The 19,743-nt window shown below is 38.0% G+C and overlaps 5 protein-coding genes across 6 annotated transcripts; 3 read left to right on the plus strand and 2 right to left on the minus strand.

Annotated features, from left to right (window-relative positions):
- The first annotated feature begins 13 nt into the window (after window positions 1-13).
- LOC112167249 (pentatricopeptide repeat-containing protein At3g14580, mitochondrial) lies at window positions 14-1,621 on the plus strand. The gene has a single exon (XM_024304252.2). The coding sequence runs from the start codon at window positions 400-402 to the stop codon at window positions 1,573-1,575; it is 1,176 nt and encodes a 391-aa protein (XP_024160020.1). The 5' UTR covers window positions 14-399; the 3' UTR covers window positions 1,576-1,621.
- Window positions 1,622-2,874: 1,253 nt separating this feature from the next.
- On the minus strand, window positions 2,875-4,436 carry LOC121049507 (HVA22-like protein i). Its single transcript, XM_040507069.1, has 3 exons — window positions 3,838-4,436; window positions 3,308-3,405; window positions 2,875-3,213 (listed from the first exon to the last, which is right to left on the minus strand). Exons 1-3 carry the CDS (start codon window positions 3,907-3,909, stop codon window positions 3,126-3,128), a joined length of 258 nt encoding a protein of 85 aa, XP_040363003.1. The 5' UTR covers window positions 3,910-4,436; the 3' UTR covers window positions 2,875-3,125.
- Window positions 4,437-6,002: 1,566 nt separating this feature from the next.
- Window positions 6,003-12,011, minus strand: LOC112167208 (C2 domain-containing protein At1g53590). Of its 2 annotated transcripts, XM_024304183.2 has the most exons (12): window positions 11,254-12,011; window positions 10,874-10,948; window positions 10,620-10,763; window positions 10,220-10,315; window positions 10,009-10,140; window positions 8,893-9,045; window positions 8,749-8,790; window positions 8,363-8,411; window positions 7,890-7,982; window positions 7,616-7,799; window positions 7,225-7,348; window positions 6,003-7,069 (listed from the first exon to the last, which is right to left on the minus strand). In XM_024304183.2, the coding sequence occupies exons 1-12, from the start codon at window positions 11,377-11,379 to the stop codon at window positions 6,305-6,307; spliced, it is 1,983 nt and encodes a 660-aa protein (XP_024159951.1). In that variant the 5' UTR covers window positions 11,380-12,011; the 3' UTR covers window positions 6,003-6,304. The 2 variants fall into 2 exon arrangements, with proteins under 2 accessions (XP_024159951.1, XP_040362948.1); XM_040507014.1 differs by lacking the exons at window positions 10,620-10,763; window positions 10,874-10,948; window positions 11,254-12,011 and adding an exon at window positions 10,465-10,538.
- Window positions 12,012-14,267: 2,256 nt separating this feature from the next.
- Window positions 14,268-14,900, plus strand: LOC112203436 (NAC domain-containing protein JA2-like). The gene has a single exon (XM_024344403.1). The coding sequence runs from the start codon at window positions 14,268-14,270 to the stop codon at window positions 14,898-14,900; it is 633 nt and encodes a 210-aa protein (XP_024200171.1).
- Window positions 14,901-16,125: 1,225 nt separating this feature from the next.
- Window positions 16,126-16,893, plus strand: LOC112203437 (NAC domain-containing protein JA2L-like). Its single transcript, XM_024344404.1, has one exon. It carries the CDS (start codon window positions 16,126-16,128, stop codon window positions 16,891-16,893), a length of 768 nt encoding a protein of 255 aa, XP_024200172.1.
- The last annotated feature ends 2,850 nt before the right edge of the window (window positions 16,894-19,743 follow it).

A 19,743-nucleotide genomic window follows, 5' to 3' on the forward strand; every position in this document is an offset into this window, starting at 1 on the left:
TAGTGGTTGACTATAGAATATTCCCAAAGGTGTTGGATGGTTGCCCAAAGAACGTTTAGTAGACAACCACCGAATATTGCAAACAACGTTTATTAATCATTCACAAAACACTAAAAGGACCGCACATTTGTTACCTAATCACGAAACTCTTTGAAGAGCATTAACGAACAGAGAACACTATGAAGATCATTCGATAGTCAATCACCCCGAACACGTTTCTGTAGCCGACATCAAACATTTCCGGGGGAAACTCGGAATTAATTTGGGGACAACCACGTGAGTCACGTGACCGCCCTCCTCCAAGCATAAAACAAGTCCCCTATTTGTCACCGGGAGTGAATCCAAGTTAGAACTGTTGAAGAACAAACCCTCTCTTACCTTTTCTTCCACAAAACAAACATGATTTCACGTTCTACCAAATTTGTCACCCACCCAATCCTTCAATCGCTAACCCAAACCCCATCTTTCTCCACACTCCCATCTTCCTTCTCCCAAATCCCAAAAAAGCTCCACCACAAAGACTGGCTATCCCCAAACGAAGTTCTCCAAGTCTTCACAGCCCTCCAAGACCCCAACTCAGTCCTCACAGCCCTCGACCACTACTCCAAGCGCAAGGACTACAAGCCCAATGAAGCCCTCTACACCTTGATCATCGACAAGCTCGCCCGAGCCCACCTCTTCGACGCCGTGGACAATGTCATGAACAGAATCAAATCCGAAAGGAAATGCCGGCTATCCGATGACTTCTTCCGCGGTGTTATCAAGAATTACGGCAATGTGGGTGGTCATATCAAGAAGGCGATACAGACCCTTTACGATATGCCCCGTTTCGGGTGCTGGCCCAGTGTGAAGACCTTCAATTTAGTTCTGCATTTGCTGGTCTCGACCAAGATGTTTGATGTTGTTCATCAGGTTTATTTGATGTCGCCGCAATTGGGTGTCGAGATTGATGCTTGCTGTTTGAATATAATCATCAAAGGGCTGTGCGAAAGTGGGAAGCTGGATAGCGCACTCCAGGTGCTCGACGAATTTCCCCAGCAGAAATGTGAGCCGAATGCGCTGACGTTTTCGACGCTGATGCATGGGCTCTGTGTCAATGGGAAAGTGGATGAGGCTTTTGGGTTGCTCAAGAGGATGGAAAATGAGGGCATTGAGCCGGATTCGGTCACGTTTAATATATTGATAGCAGGGCTTAGGAAACAGAAGAGATATGATGAGGGCATTGAGCTTTTGGAGCAAATGAAGCTCAAGGGGTGTGCTCCAAATCCAGCTTCCTATCAGGAGGTTTTGTATTGTTTGCTTGATGCACAGAGGTTCGCTGAGGCGAAACAGTTCATGATTCGGATGGTTTCAAAGCGTGTTGGTCCGAGTTTCGTGTCGTACAAGCAACTGATTCAGGGGTTGTGTAAAGAAAATAGGGTGGAGGATCTGGATTGGGTTTTGAGGCAGATGATGCGACAAGGTTTTGTGCCAAAGATGGGTATGTGGAGGCAGATTATCAGAAGTGTGTTTTCAAAGAAGAGCAACCATTATTGTGTTTCTTGTGAAGAGACTATAGATGATTTGATCACTTGAAATGGATCAGTCTGTATTTTAGTCATAAGCTGAAATCACTTTGTTATCCAAGACCTTCCTGAGATTCAGAAAATGGAAGCTATAGATTGAGTTATCTGATAAACACGAAAGTTGTGGGTAAAAGTGCTCCCATAACAAAGCAAGAAGGTAAACACTATTTCATTGGCAAACAAAGATTTACCGACGAAAGCAAAAGTCTCCCACAGAAAATAAAATAGAAAGCGTTAAAAACATCATCGGATAAAGGCCCATAATGAGAGAAATAGAAAGTGATGAAATTTCATTGGCAAATAAATTTTGTCAATAACCTCCCATGAAAAAATTTTGTCGGTAAACAATCTTTCACGGACAAGAATTCATCCGCATAAGCCTAAAATAAAATGTAAAACAGAAATCGACGAAGTGTCGATGACAAACAAACTTTTATGGATAAAAAATCATTAGCACAAGTCTCCCAAAAAAAAAAACCAAATTTCAGAGGCAAACAAACTATTACCTTTGAAAGGTCGTCAGTGAAAACTTTAGTACGCAACAAATTTCATGGAAAACAATGATTTACAATGAAATTTCGCATACTTTTTATTACATATTAATTTTTTCTTTAATATACAAAAAATAAATTAGAAATGGACAAACATTCACCATTAAAGCAGTTATCAGTGTGTCAATATGGACTTGAAAGTTAGTCAACCTTTTCTTTGATTAGAATCGGGACCTCTTTAGGTCCATTAATGTGTGTTTTTTTTAACAAATTACATTTAAGTTATTGATAAAAGATGACTTAACAAATACATCATCTGAAGATTGAATTAAACATATAAGGACTAAAACTTACAAATAAGGACAATGTGCTCTCCACTTGCCACATATCATGAGTTAATTTAATTTTTTACCCTTAACTACTTCTTTTGACTTCTAATCCTTTTATAAGGATCAAATATTATAAATAAGGACAATCTGCTATCTACTTGCCACATGTCATGAGTTAATTTACTTTTTTACCTTTACCTACTTCTTTTGACTTCTAATTCCCTTATGTTACTCTTTTTTTTTTCTTTTTCTTTTTCCTGAGAATAATTCTTTATGTTACTTTTTTTTTTTTTAGAATAATCCGTTTATGTTACTTTTTTTTTTCCTCTTGAGAATAATCTCTGTATGTTACTTCACAAAACCTCACTCTCCTACTACTCTAATCTCATCATCTAATCCTGCTACTGCACCCGTCCAATCCTGCTACTGCAATCATACTCGTCCAGTTCTGCTACTGCACTCGTCATCCCCTAATCATGCTATTGCACTAATCCAATCCTGCTACTGCACTCATACTCGTGAAGTTCTGCTATTGCACTCATACTCTTCCTTTTACACGTTGCTAAGAGAGAGAATCTTAGATCTCTTCGTCAAACTTCTTTTTCTTCATTGTTGCTAAATATGTTCTTGGTTCAGTAGCAGTTTCATTTGCAGTAGCAGTAGCAGTAGCAAGAGCATGAGTAGGAGTAGTAGCAATAGCAGTAGCAAGAGCAATTAGATCTATCAATCCATGAATGAAATTAAAGCCTCCGGTTGAATCTCGGGTTACTAAAATTTCTTTTTGTATCACCAACTTGTTCACATACCGTCAAAACAGCCACCAAAATCCTACAACTCGAGAAGAAAAGAAGATTAAAAGATACATTAATTAGGAACCATCAGAGACTATTTCAGAAAAAAGTAGCAGTTCATATAACTATACCAATACTGACACCAAAAGCGAAGTTGTTCATTCTCTGGCTTGTTCTTTTCAACATTTCTATAGCACTTACAGGCTGGATAAGCATAGCAAGGATCATCCTGCAAATGCTTCAATATGGGGCATTAAGTATCTGAAGATAGTCACATGTACGTTTCAAGCAATTAAATAGGGAGAGTCATTTGATGACATACACAAGTCCTCTTGTAAGAAATGATCTACTACTTCATGCTGTAGTTTGTTAACTATAACAGATTCCTATCCACTACTTCATGCTTTTGTCTCTTAGTTAATTAAGTTTGCTATTAACTCAAGCCTTATATTTTAAGTGAGGTTAACCTTAGTTGAGAAGGCCTATAGAGAGAGTTTTATTCCTATTCAAAAGATGTCCCCTGCTTCAGATATGCAGCTCCTTAAAGTAATGGTTCACTAAGTTCATGTTCTGACTATACAGATGTTCCTGCATCACAAGGTCTTGTGAACTCAATCAAAGCATCTTAACAACAAAATACACCAAAAATTGTATACATTACCTCAAGAACTGCCTTCAATATCCACAAAAACGCCAGCAGTAGCACCCCACTAACAGACAACCCCACCTGCATCAACAATTTAGCTATAGAAATCCACTCGAAAACTCATAGTTAATTAATGTTATAGAATCCACTCGAAAACTCAATAGTATACGGTAGTGTTCTTAGACCATTAAGTTTAATTAAGCTAATTTGATCTGAAATATTAGCCTATAATCCAGAAAGCCTTGGAATTTGATCAAATAAAATGCCCAAATTGAAATGAGACTCATAATTCAAACAGAGCAGTACATAAAGAATATTACTTGAATATATCAGGCGAGCATCCCTCAACTGATTCACATCAGTATAAACGTGGTCAGTCTCGCCGTCCTCCGCAGCCGGCGACGGTTTGATGAAGTAGCCCTTGGTCTTCAACCCGTCGACGAAGGCCACCCACTCCAGTCATGTGTGATGCACAGGGGCTTCGGTGCTACTGGCAGTGACGGTATCGACGGAGGAGACTGCGGCGGCGGATGAGCAGTGGCGGGAGAAGAGGAGAGACTGTGAGGCAGTGAAGGGTTTGAGAGAGAGGAAGGAGGAGTTTGAGGGCGTGGATGCTGGCGTGTTTTGGGGTGTTGATATTGGGTCAGTGGCATACGTGTAAATATCTCATCAAACCGAGTATTTTGGTCATTTTTCATTAAAATTGGAAGTTAGGCTTTCATTATTTGGCTTTTGGGCCTGGGTTCATGTCCTTATTTGTATAAATCTTTTTGAAGGTGGGTTTTCTATGTTTACATCTTTGGTCATGTGCTACTATGTAATTTTTTTTTTTTTTTGTCAATGATTGTATTAGAAGATTCAAAAGGATCAAGCAAAATATGTAACCCCAGCAAAAGAGATAGAGGCCCAGATAAAGAGGCATATAGGCCCAGCAAACATAAAATAGCTTAAAGCCCACAATGGTTCAAACTTAGAGACAAGCTAAAAGCCCAAAGAACAATTACAAACCCTAATCCTATCAAACAGCCACCAAATATGCTGCCGCAAAGAAATACTGCCGCCGAATTAATGACGCTCCATGAACAGAAACCACCACCATCGAACCATATCGTGCCACCTTCTCCACCAGTTGAAACACACACAAGGCTCAAGAAGGCCCAAGAGAAACAAAGTAACCGTAGAGGGTGTGATTGCCGAAGCAATCAAGACAACCTCTTTAAAGTGAACAAAAATCCGCCAACAGGCGAAAGTTTGCCTAGATGCGGTGGAGAAGAGAACAGATCTGAAAGCAACCATAGTCAATCTCGTCCAAAGAAAGCATAATCAAAGTTAGAGGTAGAACTCAGAGAGAAAAATTTGGTGACTTGAGAGGAAATTTGGTTTGTGAAGAAGGGGAAATCAAGGGATGGAGAGGAGGTGAAGGTGGTGGTGAACAGAGAGTTTTCCATCGCTAGAAATCTCACTTGAGGAATGGGAGGAAGTTGGTTGATGATGAAGTGGGCAGATCTGGTCGAAAAAGGAAGTTGGGTGAAGGTGGAGATGGATGTGAAAGTGACAGGGGCAGTGGTGGAGGTGGTGGTGGGTGGGGTCCACAAAATAATGTTGGATCTCGAGAAGATTTCTAGCGAGAAGGAGGACCCTCTCTCTAGAAATTCTCTCTCACAGGTTTCCTAAAAATGTATTATCCCATTAGTGTGTCAATATGGACTTTTAGTGTGAAGTCTAATATGGACATTATTAATCAAACATTGTAGAATGATGTTTCATTACTCATTGTAATTGATTCATTCTTAATGAAGTTATTTTCTAATAAAAAAAAAAGGTGATCATCAGAAAAATCTCTGTTAAAAGAAATAAAATGAAAGATATCGAAACTTTGTGTGAGAAAACCTCCTTGAAAAATAAAATAAAAATGGCCAAAACTCTCTGATGAAAAATTCATTGACTTGTCTCATATAAGAAAGATAAAAAGGAAGGAGAAAACATTTAGCTTACACAATTGTCTTCCTCTCAGTGTGGTCCGTTCAGCTCATATATGTCATTAATTGTGACAAACCCGTAACTATATAGAAAGTGTGGCATATGATTTCATTGCTTATATGCCGAACATAAGTTACATAACAAAAATGAGTAATGGACATACAATATGGCTCCGATTACCATAGTATCCTACAATCTTTTTCAGCTTGAAAATGAATGCTTTGTTTTCTTTGTTCTGTGTGCATATTTACGTGAATTTACTAGTTTTCTTCTCCGGAACAACAGCAATACAGCATTAGTATTACATAACAGAATCACCTCACAAGAGGTAGAGGATGGCTATCTATGAAAAAAAGAGAATCCTACACATATTACTACCTTGTCAACTGCACAATTAGCAAACCCCTTAATCCTAGAGCTAAACAAGGATGCATGCAAGTGAAAACTGGCTGAGCCACTTGCTCCTTCGAATTTAATGCATCAGTACTGGAAACAACCGGTATCATTTCAACCGTTTTGGAGGAGCATCATCCTCATCAGTAGAGTTAAATTCTTCTAATGTTTTTCTTTCCCTCCCTTTGTAAGAATCACTTTGACACTTCCTAAAATCTCGAGAAGATTTTTTTGCTGGTTTAAGGAAACTCTTTGCCTTGTCTAAACCCTTGCCCTTGCCCTTTCCCTTTGAACCACTCCCTCCAGAAGTGACAACCCCTTCTTCCTTCAAACCCTTGCCCTCTTGAGGGTTGGAAAGATCATCCTCCACAATAAATCTTACCGCAATATCTTTTTCACTAATTTCCTGAATATTAGCATGTCCAGATCCAACAGTCTCTCTAAAGCTGCTTGAATCATTCTCCTTTTTGGAATTCTTGTGGAATACCGAGCAGATCCTGTTTAGACCCTTGCGAACTGCTCTCATCCTGTGTTTATCCTCGTGATTCTTTTCAGTGCCACTGTCCTCATTAGTTGGGGAGACAGAGGTGACTGAACTATGGCCACCAGTATCATTTTGAATCTCATTATCAAGGAGCCGACTCTTTCCTTTTCTACTCTCCCAAGTTTGTGAAACTTCACTTCCTGGGTGATGTACCCATATTCCAGTCTCTCTTTGCCCATCAACATCAATTGGCTCAAAGTTATCTGCCACTTTGTCAAACTTTTCTGATGATGCAGATGAGAAGGAACTTTTATTACTAGTGTCATTGGCAAACCTTTTTCTTTCATCTTCCACATTTGGTGTTTCCTCAACATTTGGATTATCACCCCCCTGCATATACGTAACACATTCAAGTCCAAGACGGAGTGCACACTTGATCAGCCTGTGGTTAAATTCTTATTTATCCAGAAACGAGACCTATGAATTCTTTAGATTGCATTACCTTATTAGTAGAGCGTAAGTGATTAAGAGGAAGTCAAAAATACCTTGGGATTATCTTCAACCACAGTTACTGCAAGATGGATCCTTCCTGTTTTAATATTCTGAAGAGGCAACCACATGTCATGCCTCTGGCCATCTCTATATTCACCAATGTTAATGCAGCAGAATCTGGATACAGAATAAGGTACGTTAGACCGGCAAACAAAAACTGACTTGGGAAAAAACTTAGTCAGGCAAAACAAAAGTAACACACAAAAATTCATTAACATTGGTTAAAGCGATGATTCAAGACTCAACAAAATAATATGAAAAGATTTGTAGTTACAGCAACTAAATCTACAGCCTGCCCATATTCTGGTATCCCTAAGTCATTCAATTCATCAACTTCTGAATATTGATCAATTAAATAACCTCTAAATAAGTTCAGAAACAAACCCAAGGCAATCATCAACAAATCGGTCCTTGTCACGAACTTCAATAGATAGCACAGTAGATGAATCCCATGTAATAATGGGCATCTTGAATTCTTCATGCCATTTTGGAGCCAGTGTTTTCTTTTGTGTCTTCGTCCTGAACCGGTAAAGGCCCAATTGACCCTTAACATAAGGGTCAGATAATCCTGACAACATATTGAATATTATATAACTTAAAAGAAACTACACTCTGGAAATTTAAAGAGCATGAGTGTATTATCAAATAAACCACTAACCATTTAGATCTGCAGCTTTGATGTCAGATGCTTCAATAACTTCTACTCTGACATGTCCAAGAGATTCCTTTTCATTCACAGAGAACCAACTCTCTGTCAGTCAAAAAAGCAGAATCATTAAAAAGAAAGATTTCCTCAGGTAAGAAATCGGAAAAGCTTTTTATCTGGTCTGCAAGTGAAATAGAAGCTAATCATAATCTCCCAAGGAACATGAAATTTATTATTCATTCCAAAAGGAAGATTATGGAGAACAAAGCTGTTATGACATTTATCTCAAGTAACTCACACTTGCTCCAGCCTCTGGGTTTGTGAATTAGGTTGATACTGACATGTATCTTAATATTACTGATTTTGATAGGAGTTTCACAATGGGAATATAATTAACAGTTAGTAGTTCTTGCAACAAAGAATTGGGTTTAAATATTCTAAATTTTAAAGTTAGTAGGCATTCAGAAATATATTTCTCCTGTTACCTTGCTGTGGTGAGGCGAATTTCTCCATGTCAACAACCAGCATATTTGGCTGCAAGAATAGTTAATAATTATATTTAAAACACTTTACCAATAGTGTAGATGAAATATGAAACTGCATCAACCAAAAAAACCCCATTGTTTGCTTATTCTCTAAGAAATCATGAATTAAATTTATACATTTTACTGCATCGCTAGAAACTTAACCTAACTTCCTATATATGAAATGTATCATGAATGAACAGAGAACTTAACAGACAAAGGTCTGAAAAAGTAAAAGAGGCATCCCAAGTCTTTCATTCAAAACCAGACATGATATAAAGGCTGTGTACAGAACATCCATTGGAAAAGAATTTACAGATAGGAGTCTCAAAGTCCAAAAGTCATGCCTCAACAAGGGTCTGCTCAAAGGCAATGGAAAGAAGCTTTTCCTGTGAGAGAGAACAAACAAACGAGCAAGTCAGAGAGAGACGAAAGACCGTGTACAGAGATTAGTCAAAATTAACTTTGCTTCAAACATGATAAAATATTACCAGCCACCCAGCAATTCCTGGAAGAACTGTAACATCAAGGCCATGTGTAAAAATAGGCTTGACGGTCATCTGAAAATATGGAGGCTCAATGAAGCATATCCGCAAACGGCCAAGGAAAGGCCACCTACGAAGAAACTTAACCCCAATCAACAGCTGCAAAAGAAAGGATAAAAGCTGCCTGATCAGAACATATAAACAGTTCATGATTTTATTTCCCCAGCAACTAAGGAGTGAAAATTCCACATATTGTCAAGTTACATCTATTGAACAGATTCAATAGGTAACATAGAACATCTAACTTGAGTTTTTCTTTTTCTTCATCTTTCTCCCTGAAAATAATCCTTTACATTTACAGACCCAAATGCTATTGCAGTAAAACAAAATACAGTAAACATCATCATTTGCAATGTTTCCCAAAGGCACAAAAAATGTTCTTAGAATTTCCAAATCAAATAAGAAATATAATAAAAATAATAGTATATTATCGAAATGACAAAGTCATCTAAACACATTTCCATGGTTTTTGTGCAATGAATCATTTTATCATACAAATGACAACTCAGTCCTTCCTTCAATTACAGTGAAGGAGAAGGTTGCCATATAATATAAACAATGGGATTGAATGAAATGGTGACACACTTTCAATAACTTAAGGAGAGTGGAAGTTTTAGAAAGAATGCAGTAGAAGGGTAGGTGTACACCAGATGAATAAGTACTTCTGTACTTCAGAAGAAAGCAACATAATTTTTACAAAAAAGCAGGACACATATAAGCAACATATTTGAGACATAAAAGCGCAAACAAACAAAGAATAATGTCAAGATTCTACACAAACAATAGTTCCACATGATTTAAATGCTCAGAAATCCACTAACATTTCATTCCTATACCTTAGCTAAGCTTATAAGTAAGTAATTACGCTAACTAACCAGACCTAGGGAGTTACAATTATCAATCAAAAGTTAAATTGCATGGAGGTGCCACCTGGAAAAAAGCATATGCATTCTTCTATGTATATGTAATGCTTAGCATATTTACTCACACAAAATACATCCTTGCTCAATTTAAAATGACCTTAAGATCACATCTCAAATTACATGTTAGTCAAACACATACCTTCCCCTCAACATGCATGCCTGTAATATGCAACTTTGCCCACATCCCGAAACCCAGTCTTTTCCTCAACTTCACAGCAAGTATTGCAATCATATCATCAGCTGTCAGAAAATTCAGTCCCAACTCCAAAACCTGCATTCAGTACACTGTAATACTTAGCCACAAAGAGGACATTAAACTATTGATTCACTATGGATAAAGAAAAGCATACCAAGTGGTCATCATCATTAGACTCGCGAACAACTCTAATATCTGTGAGCATAGGTGCATTTCTTCCTAAGTAAAGGTGCTGAACCACTGCTTCCTTCTGCAATTGTATATTCAATTGTTGTTAATAATGGAAAAAGTGTATCAAAACAACTAGATAACAAGTCATAATGACCATATACATGAAGCTGAAGCTAACCATCTACTCAAGACAGTGATCAAAATCACACTATTGAATTCACAACAAACCTTGATTCTGTTTCCCCAAAATTTTTCCCTTAAAAGCGCCATAAGAAATCCAAAACATTTAAAAAGAGCACCATGGACCAAGTGATCAATCTAAACCAATAATACAATGGAAAAGATAAAATCCAACTTATATAACTCAGAAGGTAAGGTCATACGGCAGTCCATGGTTTGTACTTCTCCAAAAACCAAGGTATAATAGGGAGGAGAATCTTCTGTGAAGCAATCTGTTCTATACATATAGGCCATATCTTTTCAAGTGCATGGTTCAACCATCGCACTGTTTCAGAATCAGAAAGTACCTGAAGCATTGGAAAAGGCAACAAGTAACAATGAAATTTAACCAAAAGTGGAATATGCAGACTATTTAGCACAACCAGGAATGGCCCAATAGGGAAAATTAATACTTAACCCTTCTCTGATTAGACTGTTTCCTTTCCTCGAATTGTAGTTTCTTTCGCAATCTCATAACATAGCGCTCATGAACCTTGCAAAAGTACAAGAAACAGTTCTTATTAAGGACTCCAATTGCAAATACCTTGTAGCATATACCCAATTATCAAATCAAACAACTTATCGACGATAAAGAGCAAAGAGTAAAGACAAGGTTGAAGCTGATACCAGCAACCAAAAATTTGTACCCTTTGAGAAGACAGATAGCACACTATAATGTGCGTGATTCTAATCCATAGCGTAAAGAAACAGTTAAACTTCCTCTAATCCTATAGAACAGGATTTTTTTTTAAACTATAAATGAATAAATACACTTAATGAAAGAGAAGTGATCCATACCAGGTAGAGATAAATCAAAGAGACAAAGTAGGCAACTGGGTAGCAGCAATTGTGCTGAGCAAGCAACCAAAGCACAAATAACACAAATCCCACATGGTGTAAGATTGAAACCTCTGTAATGTCCATTTCTTCTTCTTCGACCAGAAAGTCACACCTTCTAGTAGCTCATACAAACAGAGGAAATTCCTAATCGCTTTCTCTCCTTATTTTGTTTTTTGTTTTTTTGCTGGGTTTACACTTTACAACCACCCCTAACCGCCCTCACAAAAAGGGTAAAAGAAAATTGAACAGAAAAATATCTCACACATTCACAACATCAAATGGATTAAGAAAACTAAAAAAGGGAAATCCCAAGATTGAATCTTTAAGCTGAAGACATCATCAAACGCCATAAATGAACCGAACCCAGAAAAAGGAAAATCACCACAAATTTATTTCGAGACTTTCCTTTCCCCCAGAAGAACATATACACATTTCAAACATTTACAACAACAAATGAAAGACCTAATGTCTCACACCAGAACAAGACCCAGAAAACCAAAATTGTAAAACAAAAACAGAGGGATGGAAAATATCAATGTACGTACAAACAAGAAAACCAAGATGAGAAGAGAATTGGGTTATGGTTTGCGTTTCAGGAGGTGACCACCGTATGGGTGACCAATGAAGTAACCGGCGGGAAGTAACGTGGCAGAAGAAGGGGGGAGAGGGCCAATTTTGAAGCAGGAAGACATGAATTCATGATGAGGCAGCGTTTGCGTTTCTGAAGTTTTGCCTACTTTTGCCACTTTTTTTAAAACTGGGATTTGCGCGCCACGTGTGTAGGACACTCCATGCACGCGTGTACGTTAAGGTCGGTCACATTTTAACCAACTGATGGGTACCCATACGCTTCTGCTCGGCCTTCACAGATTAGGAATAAATTCTGTCCTCAACACTTTATTAATGAAAATGCCAAATATAAGGAGAAAGAATCATAGTTTACAATAAGTATAAAGAGAAAATTCTGAAATAATATCAAGATTGCAAAAACTAAATCCTTACATATGCAAAGCTTACACCATATGTAAACTTATGATTACCGAGCTTCAAATATGCATGATTGAATAACAACTTCGTATAATAAACTGCATAGATTATGCTGTTATTTCATGTTGAAGTTGGATGTATTAGAGATTTTGCAATTGAGTATTGGATATCACCATGGATTACTCAAGATTAGAATTTCAACTTGTTCTGGATTGTGCATTTTTGTTCTTGAAATCTTGTTCTAGGTTTTGCTTCTTACCGCAACGACCTTACATAATCCTACCTCTCCAAACATGACTCATATTAGTATTGTGTAGGAGTGTAGGACTACTCATGGGAAGCCCACTTAAGTATTAACAATAGATCGAGTTACCCAGAATAATGCTGGATACCAAACGACCCCAAATACTCTTACACTTTTTAAGTTGCACATATAGCCGAGATGCTATTAGGCAGTCGGACAATTACTTTGTGCAGACTTGCTCCGACACTAGAGGCGTAATTACGTGCATTAACAAATAAATATAGATTAATTTGCAATTTTTAATCATTTAAATTTGTTTACTTTCGACGATAAAAGTATCTGATTACAAGTTTTTTTTTTCGTTTTCTTTTGGGCTAAAAAGGAAAAATTATGAGTGGAGAAATGTAAAAACAAACTAAGGATAATATCGACTCAGATCATAACTAAAAGACAATTGAAAAGAATGCTTGCAAAAAGGTGCATGAATTCATTCATGATCAAGACAATCATGAAGGATGTGGGAGGGCCCAATGATTTCGAGGAATTAAGGTAGAATTGGGAAAAAGCTTGAGCAACAATTGGTAAAATTTAAGCGGGATTGTTATCGTGTTTGGGTGTGAACAAAACTTGACCTAATCAATCACATCTATATAAATGTGTAATCAATTCTTATTAACAATTATCAAATGCAATGTCGTATAAAAAAAAATTATCAAATGTAATGTCACTCCACTTATTGGCCTGAATATATGCCAAGCAGGATCGGTATGCTTCAGCAATTGGATGGTGTTGATTTTCCTGTGAGATCGAAGGAATTATTGAATTTCGCAAAAGGGTGAGGCTATTGCCACCCTATAATTTTCTTTGTTCACCTACATTTTAATTTTAATGATTAGATTTACTTATCCAACCCATTTCTCTTTCCAGAATTATCCTCCATCATATGACATATCAAATTAAAAAAGAAATTTTGTTTAACAAAAATTTTTCATTTAATTTATATCAATTAAAAAGACGTCCTAAATTATATTAAAGTTTCCTAATAAAATCATAATTTGATTTACTTCCATTTTTTTATTTTTTCCATTCAGTTTCAATGTTCATTTATTTCAATCCATATTAAAAAATTAGTATGTGTTACTATGAGCAATGAAAAAAAGATTGATTTTTTTTTCATGTTTTAAATTTTTTACTTTCAGTGTTTATAAAGGTTTCGGTTTTTATAAAGGTATTATAAAGATTTTGATGAAGTTAACACTAATGGTTTTGTGAATTGAATAACGAATTAACGATAGAGACGCAACAAAAAGATAAAAAAGAAAATCGTAATAAATTGAAATTTAGATGGAGAAGATGAAGATTAATGTTAACATAAGAGAAATTAAGTAGTTTTGTATTTAATTAGTTATGAATTTAGTTTTCCTTAAAGATTTAAATTTTAGAAAATTATTATACTTATTAGTTATTTTGCATTTGGGTAATATAGTCTTTCAATAATTCAAATATTTGTAGGGTGAATAAAGAAAATGGTAGGGTGGCAATAGCCGCACCCTTTGCAAAATTACTTACGTGTGGATCAATTCTTCTTCCATGTGGATTAGGTTTAGGTTTCTTGCATCTGAAAATTCTATAAATTATATGAACGATCGACTTCTCCCAAGTGCACACCAGAAATTAGAAACTAAAAAGAAGACGAGAAACAAAGCTAGCACGTACGCTTCGTACTCGTGCGTACAAAAACATGGCAGCTCACGATGATCCTCCTCCGGGCTACAGATTTAGACCTGACACAGAACAACTTCTTGTTCATTATCTTCGTCCCAAACTCGACGGAGAAGGCTTTCCCCAAGGGCTTGTTCCTTTCTGCGATCTTTATGGAGATCAAGAACCATGGCAGATATGGGAAGCTTTCAAAGAAACATCAGAGAAAGACCGAAAAAGAAAAGACCTTTATTTTCTTACCCAACACAAGAAGAAGACTCCAAATGGAAAGCGCAAAAGCCGAACAGTCGGCACGGGTACCTGGAAAGGCGAAGACGCCGCCAAGAAAGTACTTGCGGCTTCTCAAAGAGTTATTGGCAAGAGAAAAAGATTTCGTTACGATAACAAGGTCTCGGCGCAAAACGGTCGCTGGCTCATGCACGAGTTTGAACTTGATGCATCTTTATTGCGAAACAAACGTAAAGCAAAGGAGTATGTTCTTTGTATTCTTAGAAAGAACGATAAATCGGAGAAAGATCGGAAACAAGAAGGACAAGAGTATCAAGAAGAACAAGTGATGAGTTGCGACTATGGTAATCAAAAGGGTGGAAACCTTCATGAACCTGAGTTCGTTGAAGAAGAGACCAGTACTACTCAACAACGTACCAGATGAACTTCGTAAACATGCAATGGCCTTGCAGTATACCTAAAGAAACAGATCGATTACTGAGCAGGCTATGAAAAATAAATTAGAAGAAAGGGGCAGTTGATGAGTGATGACTGGAGCGCGCTGATGATGGTTATTTTCTCGAGCAACTACTATAGGAGTATTATTATCAGGTGTTAGAGCTGAGTTACCCCATTTAAAGTTGAATCTCTGCTGAAAGCCTGAAATTAATATGAGACTCTTTGGTTTTTTTGGACAGGGACTTCTATAAAGATCTATCCATGAAGTTCCATCTACAGAGGCACAAGTAGCATCTAAGCATGCGCAGAGGCATGTACGCCCCATGATGGCGGCAAAGTCAGAGCAAGTTTATTAGGGTGGGTGGGAACAAGAAGCCAACCGCGGGAGAACAAGACAGAATGACAGACGGGGCGGAGAAAGACTCGTGGGGGTCTGGACCCCTACAAAAGAGGAGGGAGTCGACTGAACATCTCAGCCATTGGCAGGAATTTCACCCGCATCCGATCCCCAATTCTTGTTCACCCTGGATGATCGCCTTGTCTAGTTGGAGAGAGAGAAACGAACCTCGGCTCACTCTAAGGGAGTTAGAGGAGGTAGCGAAGCAAAGGTGACGAAGTAAAGCCGCGGTTTATGATATCAAATGGATGCAGTTCTATATATATATATATAAAATTGCATTATTAAGTCTTTTTCAAGACATATAGATGTGACTCATGCGAGTATGATTTGATGAAAAATGACCAATAAATGTATAATTCTTAGTTACAATATTATATCAATAAAGCCATAATAATCATGTTCACCTTTACTAATACACTACGTAGTGGTGGATGCAAGCTAGATATACGATTGGAATGTGTGGCATTTGATGCACTGCATGTGACTCCCCTAATTGATCCCAATGCATGCATGCCAAAGCAGATCGATCACGCCCACATGATTAAGCTAGTTCCACATTAGATAGTGTTGATTATTTCCGTACGTGTGCAGCTCCGAAATGTGTGCGTATCTATTAATTCTTCTCTCACCTGGTTTAGGTTTAGCTAGGTTTCTTGTAGCTGAAGATCCCGTACTATAAAGATGAACGAGTTCTTCTGTTAAGTGCACTAGCTATCACTTTACCATCCTCAGCGCAGCAGAAATTAGAAACTATTCAAGAAGACAAGAAATAAAGCAGGCACTCATCGTATCGGTACTTAAAAATAATTCCATGGCAGTTCACGATGATCCTCCTCCGGGGTACAGGTTTAGGCCTGACACAGAACAACTACTTGTTCATTATCTTCGTCCCATACTAGACGGAGAAGACTTTCCCCAAGGGCTTGTCCCTTTCTGCGATCTCTATGGAGAACAAGAACCATGGCAGATATGGGATGCTTTCAAAGAATTATGTGAGAAAGACCAAGGAAGAACAGACCTCTACTTCATTACCCAACACAAGACGAAGACCCCAAAGGGAAAGCGCATAAGCCGAACAGTCGGCAGCGGCACCTGGAAAGGAGATGACGCCCCAGGGAAAGTACTTTCGGCTTCTCGAAGGGTTATTGGCAGGAGAAAAAGATTCCATTACAAGAACGATGGCTCGACGCAAAACGGTCGCTGGCTCATGCACGAGTTTGAACTTGATACAACTTTACTGCGAAACAAACGTAAAGCGAAGGACTATGTTCTTTGTATTCTTAGAAAGAATAATAGATCGGTGAAAAAGAATTCAGAAGGACAAGAGGGTCAAGAAGAAGATGAGATGAGTTGGGACGGTGGGGATGATCAGCAAGATGGAGACCTTCCTGAACCTGAGTTCGTTGAAGAAGAAACCACTACAACTCAAAAACCAGACGAACTTCGAAAATATGCGATGGAGTTTGAGGTATACCTAAAGAAACAGACTGCTGACCAGGCTGTGAAAAGGAAAGATCATAAAGATTCACATAAAATGAGCTTAGAAGATATAGAGAACCACCTGATGAGTGATGACTGAGGAAGATGTGTGTCAAATGATGATCAGTTGTCTGAGGCTACTCCGGCCATCTTCTGTTAAATTTCGCTGCTCAAATTAGTTAGCCTTAAAATTAAGTTTCAATTTCAAATATAGAAACTTAAAATTATCCCTGATAAATATAACAAGAATCAAAGTCATATGTTGAGCATCTGCATGCTTTGTTTTAGATAATTTTAATTATTTATGAAAGGTGGTGTTATTGACACATCATTTTTAACCCTCTTTATTTTTTATTACTTTAATTCTTTTTTTTTTTTGACAAATTACTCTAACTACCCTCTCTTGCAATTTTTTTTTTCCGTCGAATCAATCATCCAATGCAACCTGCAAAGTTTCCAATTGGGGATGGTGCCTCTCTGTCATGTGTCGCCTCTCCAGCCCACCTCACCACCCGTATAAGAAAAATTGAAAAACCAAAACTAGCAGAAAGAAGCAAATAAAGCCACAAAAACAAAGTTTGGAAATTTCAATTGGGTGGTGACTTAGTCATGGATCCTCCTTTGATTAAAATCTAACCCTAAGGCTTGAAATCCCTGAGGTCCCCCAATTCGTCATTGTCATCCTTTAATTCACGACCTTGATTTCTATGTCATCAGTGTGACATTGTTTTCCAAAGTGAGGAGGATTTGCATGTGAGCGATCTATTCCTTCATTTTGGTGTCGGATCGTTAGCCATGGCGGTTAAGAAGGCGTGCAAATCCTTCTCGAAGAATTTGATTGATGAGGTGCAGAAATGGGAGTGTATGAAGTAGACGAGGGTTAGTTTGAGGTACATGATGGAGTTTGGGACCGAGCCCACATTGAAGATGAGAAAAAAGGGTAGGATGATTGATTTGTCAAATAGAAAATAGAAAAAAGAAAAAAGAAAAAAGAAAAAAGAAAAAAGAAAAAAGAAAAAAGAAAAAAGAAAAAAGAAAAAAGAAAAAAGAAAAAAGAAAAAAGAAAAAGAAAAAAGAAAAAAGAAAAAAGAAAGAAAGAAAAAAATAACTCAAAATATATTGCTTGTAGTATATTATTGTGAGATTAATCTTTATTAATATAATGATAAAGATTTAGTATCATATTATTCTTTTCTTCATTCTATAGTCGTATAATTATGAGATTAGAAAAAATACTTTATGTCAAAACAAGGATATAATGTTTTATTTCACTATTTTGACAATATAAAGAAATAACATTAGTGGAATTGTCATGAGATTTTAAATAAAGAGGTCTAATATTCAAATCTCATCATTGTGGTTTTTAAATATTTTTAAAAACAAAATGAAATTTTGTGTTTGTAACGGGCCGGCCCACAATATGTCGTACTCGGGCCGGGTCGGGCCAATGGGCCAATATTCCTAGGCCCAACCCGGCCCGTTATTCTAACGTGCTCAGGTCGTGCCGGGCCACTAACGGGCTTGGGCCGTGCTGGGCCTCTTTTAAACGTGTCGGGCCCGTGCCGTGCTCGTGCTTAGCGGCCCATTTGCCACCTCTATAACATGAAGTTCTCATTTGTGGTGTACGTGTTTTTGAAAGTAAATTTTTTTCTTTTTAAGAATAAGTTGTTCATTATCATTGATAATCCAAAAGTTGAAAATATGCATACATCAGTGTTAATAGCTTCTATGGCTGTTGCTGTTACTAATCCATGCTCATGGGCAGCTGGGAGTTCGGAGCCACCAAGCGGAGCTCGAACGCCAGGCTCGGCAGTGTCAGCGACTACTGTGTGCACCACTGCGTCTGTCCGGTCATAGTCATTAGGTTTTCTGATGACAAGAAGGAGATGGAGATGACGTTGTACAGTCGGCGAGGTTTGACTATTCACGAGGAAGAGTCGGAGTTCCATGACGCTTTGGGTAAAGGTCAGCATTGTGCTCTTTGATTCTCGCTTTTATTTTCAATTTTCGGCTTATGATACTTGGAATGTGGATAGTATTTGACTCTGTTAATGTGGTCGCGGGCACCGGGATATCGATCCACTACGAGTTCAACAGCCTCAACTCGCCGCTCTACCCGAGGACCCGAGGATTCGATTCCGGCTCCTCCGATTCCAGTTCTGACTCTCTCTCTGTAGGGATTGTCGCTGTTTTTGATGGGCATAATGGCGATGAAGTAAGCGATATGGCTTCAAAGCTTTTATTGGAGTATTTCGTTTTGCATTCCTATTTTCTTCTTATTCTTCTTATGCTCTGTGAGGGTTCTTTTGAATTAAGCAAGACTAGGCCAAAATTAACTCAATAACTTGATGTTAATGAGAGAATCTTGTGCATGATTCAGATATTGAGCGAGGCTTGACAGCGTGAGGATGGTGTGGGAGCTAGAAACACACTGCGGTGAGAGAATTTGGGGATCTTGAATTTAGGTTTCTAGAAAATGAGTTTGAAGGGGGGTTTTTGGGAGGATAATGGCTAAGAGCTGGGTTCTGTGCTTAAAGGTTTGGAAGCTTGAAGAGTTGGAGACTTTTGGATGTTGCTAAGTTTTTTGGGTTATTGCTTAATGATTTCAGTTCTAAATCTCTCCTTTTATACGCTCAATTGGAGGGGTGTTATGGTGGCTCAGGGCCTTTGGTTTTCTGGGTAAAATGCTTATCTTTTAGCTCATACAGGATCTCTGCCTTAAAGTCTGGGAAATCAGATCTTACTTGAGAAATGGAGTTTTGGGACAAGTAGAAGATCAATGTAGCCATGGGTGGAGGTTGCAGTAGAGACAGCTGCAATGGCATGAAACCTGGAACGAGGTTGACAGGGAGGCTTGGGAGGTGTGAGCTCATCGTTTAAGGGGGAAGGAGATGTCCATCCACCGGTCGGGAAATTTCCTTCTTGCTAACTGATAGGGAAGATCGATGTT

The sequence above is a fragment of the Rosa chinensis genome, chromosome 5 (genome assembly GCF_002994745.2).
Source record: "Rosa chinensis cultivar Old Blush chromosome 5, RchiOBHm-V2, whole genome shotgun sequence".
In the NCBI taxonomy this organism is placed as follows: Eukaryota; Viridiplantae; Streptophyta; class Magnoliopsida; order Rosales; family Rosaceae; genus Rosa; species Rosa chinensis.

Coding starts and splice junctions, on each gene's coding strand:
- LOC112203437 (XM_024344404.1), top strand. CDS start 16,126: ATGGCAGTTCACGATGATCCTCCTCCGGGGTACAGGTTTAGGCCTGAC.
- LOC112167249 (XM_024304252.2), top strand. CDS start 400: ATGATTTCACGTTCTACCAAATTTGTCACCCACCCAATCCTTCAATCG.
- LOC121049507 (XM_040507069.1), bottom strand. CDS start 3,909: ATGCAGGTGGGGTTGTCTGTTAGTGGGGTGCTACTGCTGGCGTTTTTG. Junction 3,406..3,837: donor TATTGAAGGCAGTTCTTGAG/GTAATGTATACA, acceptor AAGCATTTGCAG/GATGATCCTTGCTATGCTTA. Junction 3,214..3,307: donor CGCTTTTGGTGTCAGTATTG/GTATAGTTATAT, acceptor CTCGAGTTGTAG/GATTTTGGTGGCTGTTTTGA.
- LOC112203436 (XM_024344403.1), top strand. CDS start 14,268: ATGGCAGCTCACGATGATCCTCCTCCGGGCTACAGATTTAGACCTGAC.
- LOC112167208 (XM_024304183.2), bottom strand. CDS start 11,379: ATGGACATTACAGAGGTTTCAATCTTACACCATGTGGGATTTGTGTTA. Junction 9,046..10,008: donor GCATGCATGTTGAGGGGAAG/GTATGTGTTTGA, acceptor TTTCTTTTGCAG/CTGTTGATTGGGGTTAAGTT. Junction 7,800..7,889: donor CAAAGCTGCAGATCTAAATG/GTTAGTGGTTTA, acceptor ATATGTTGTCAG/GATTATCTGACCCTTATGTT.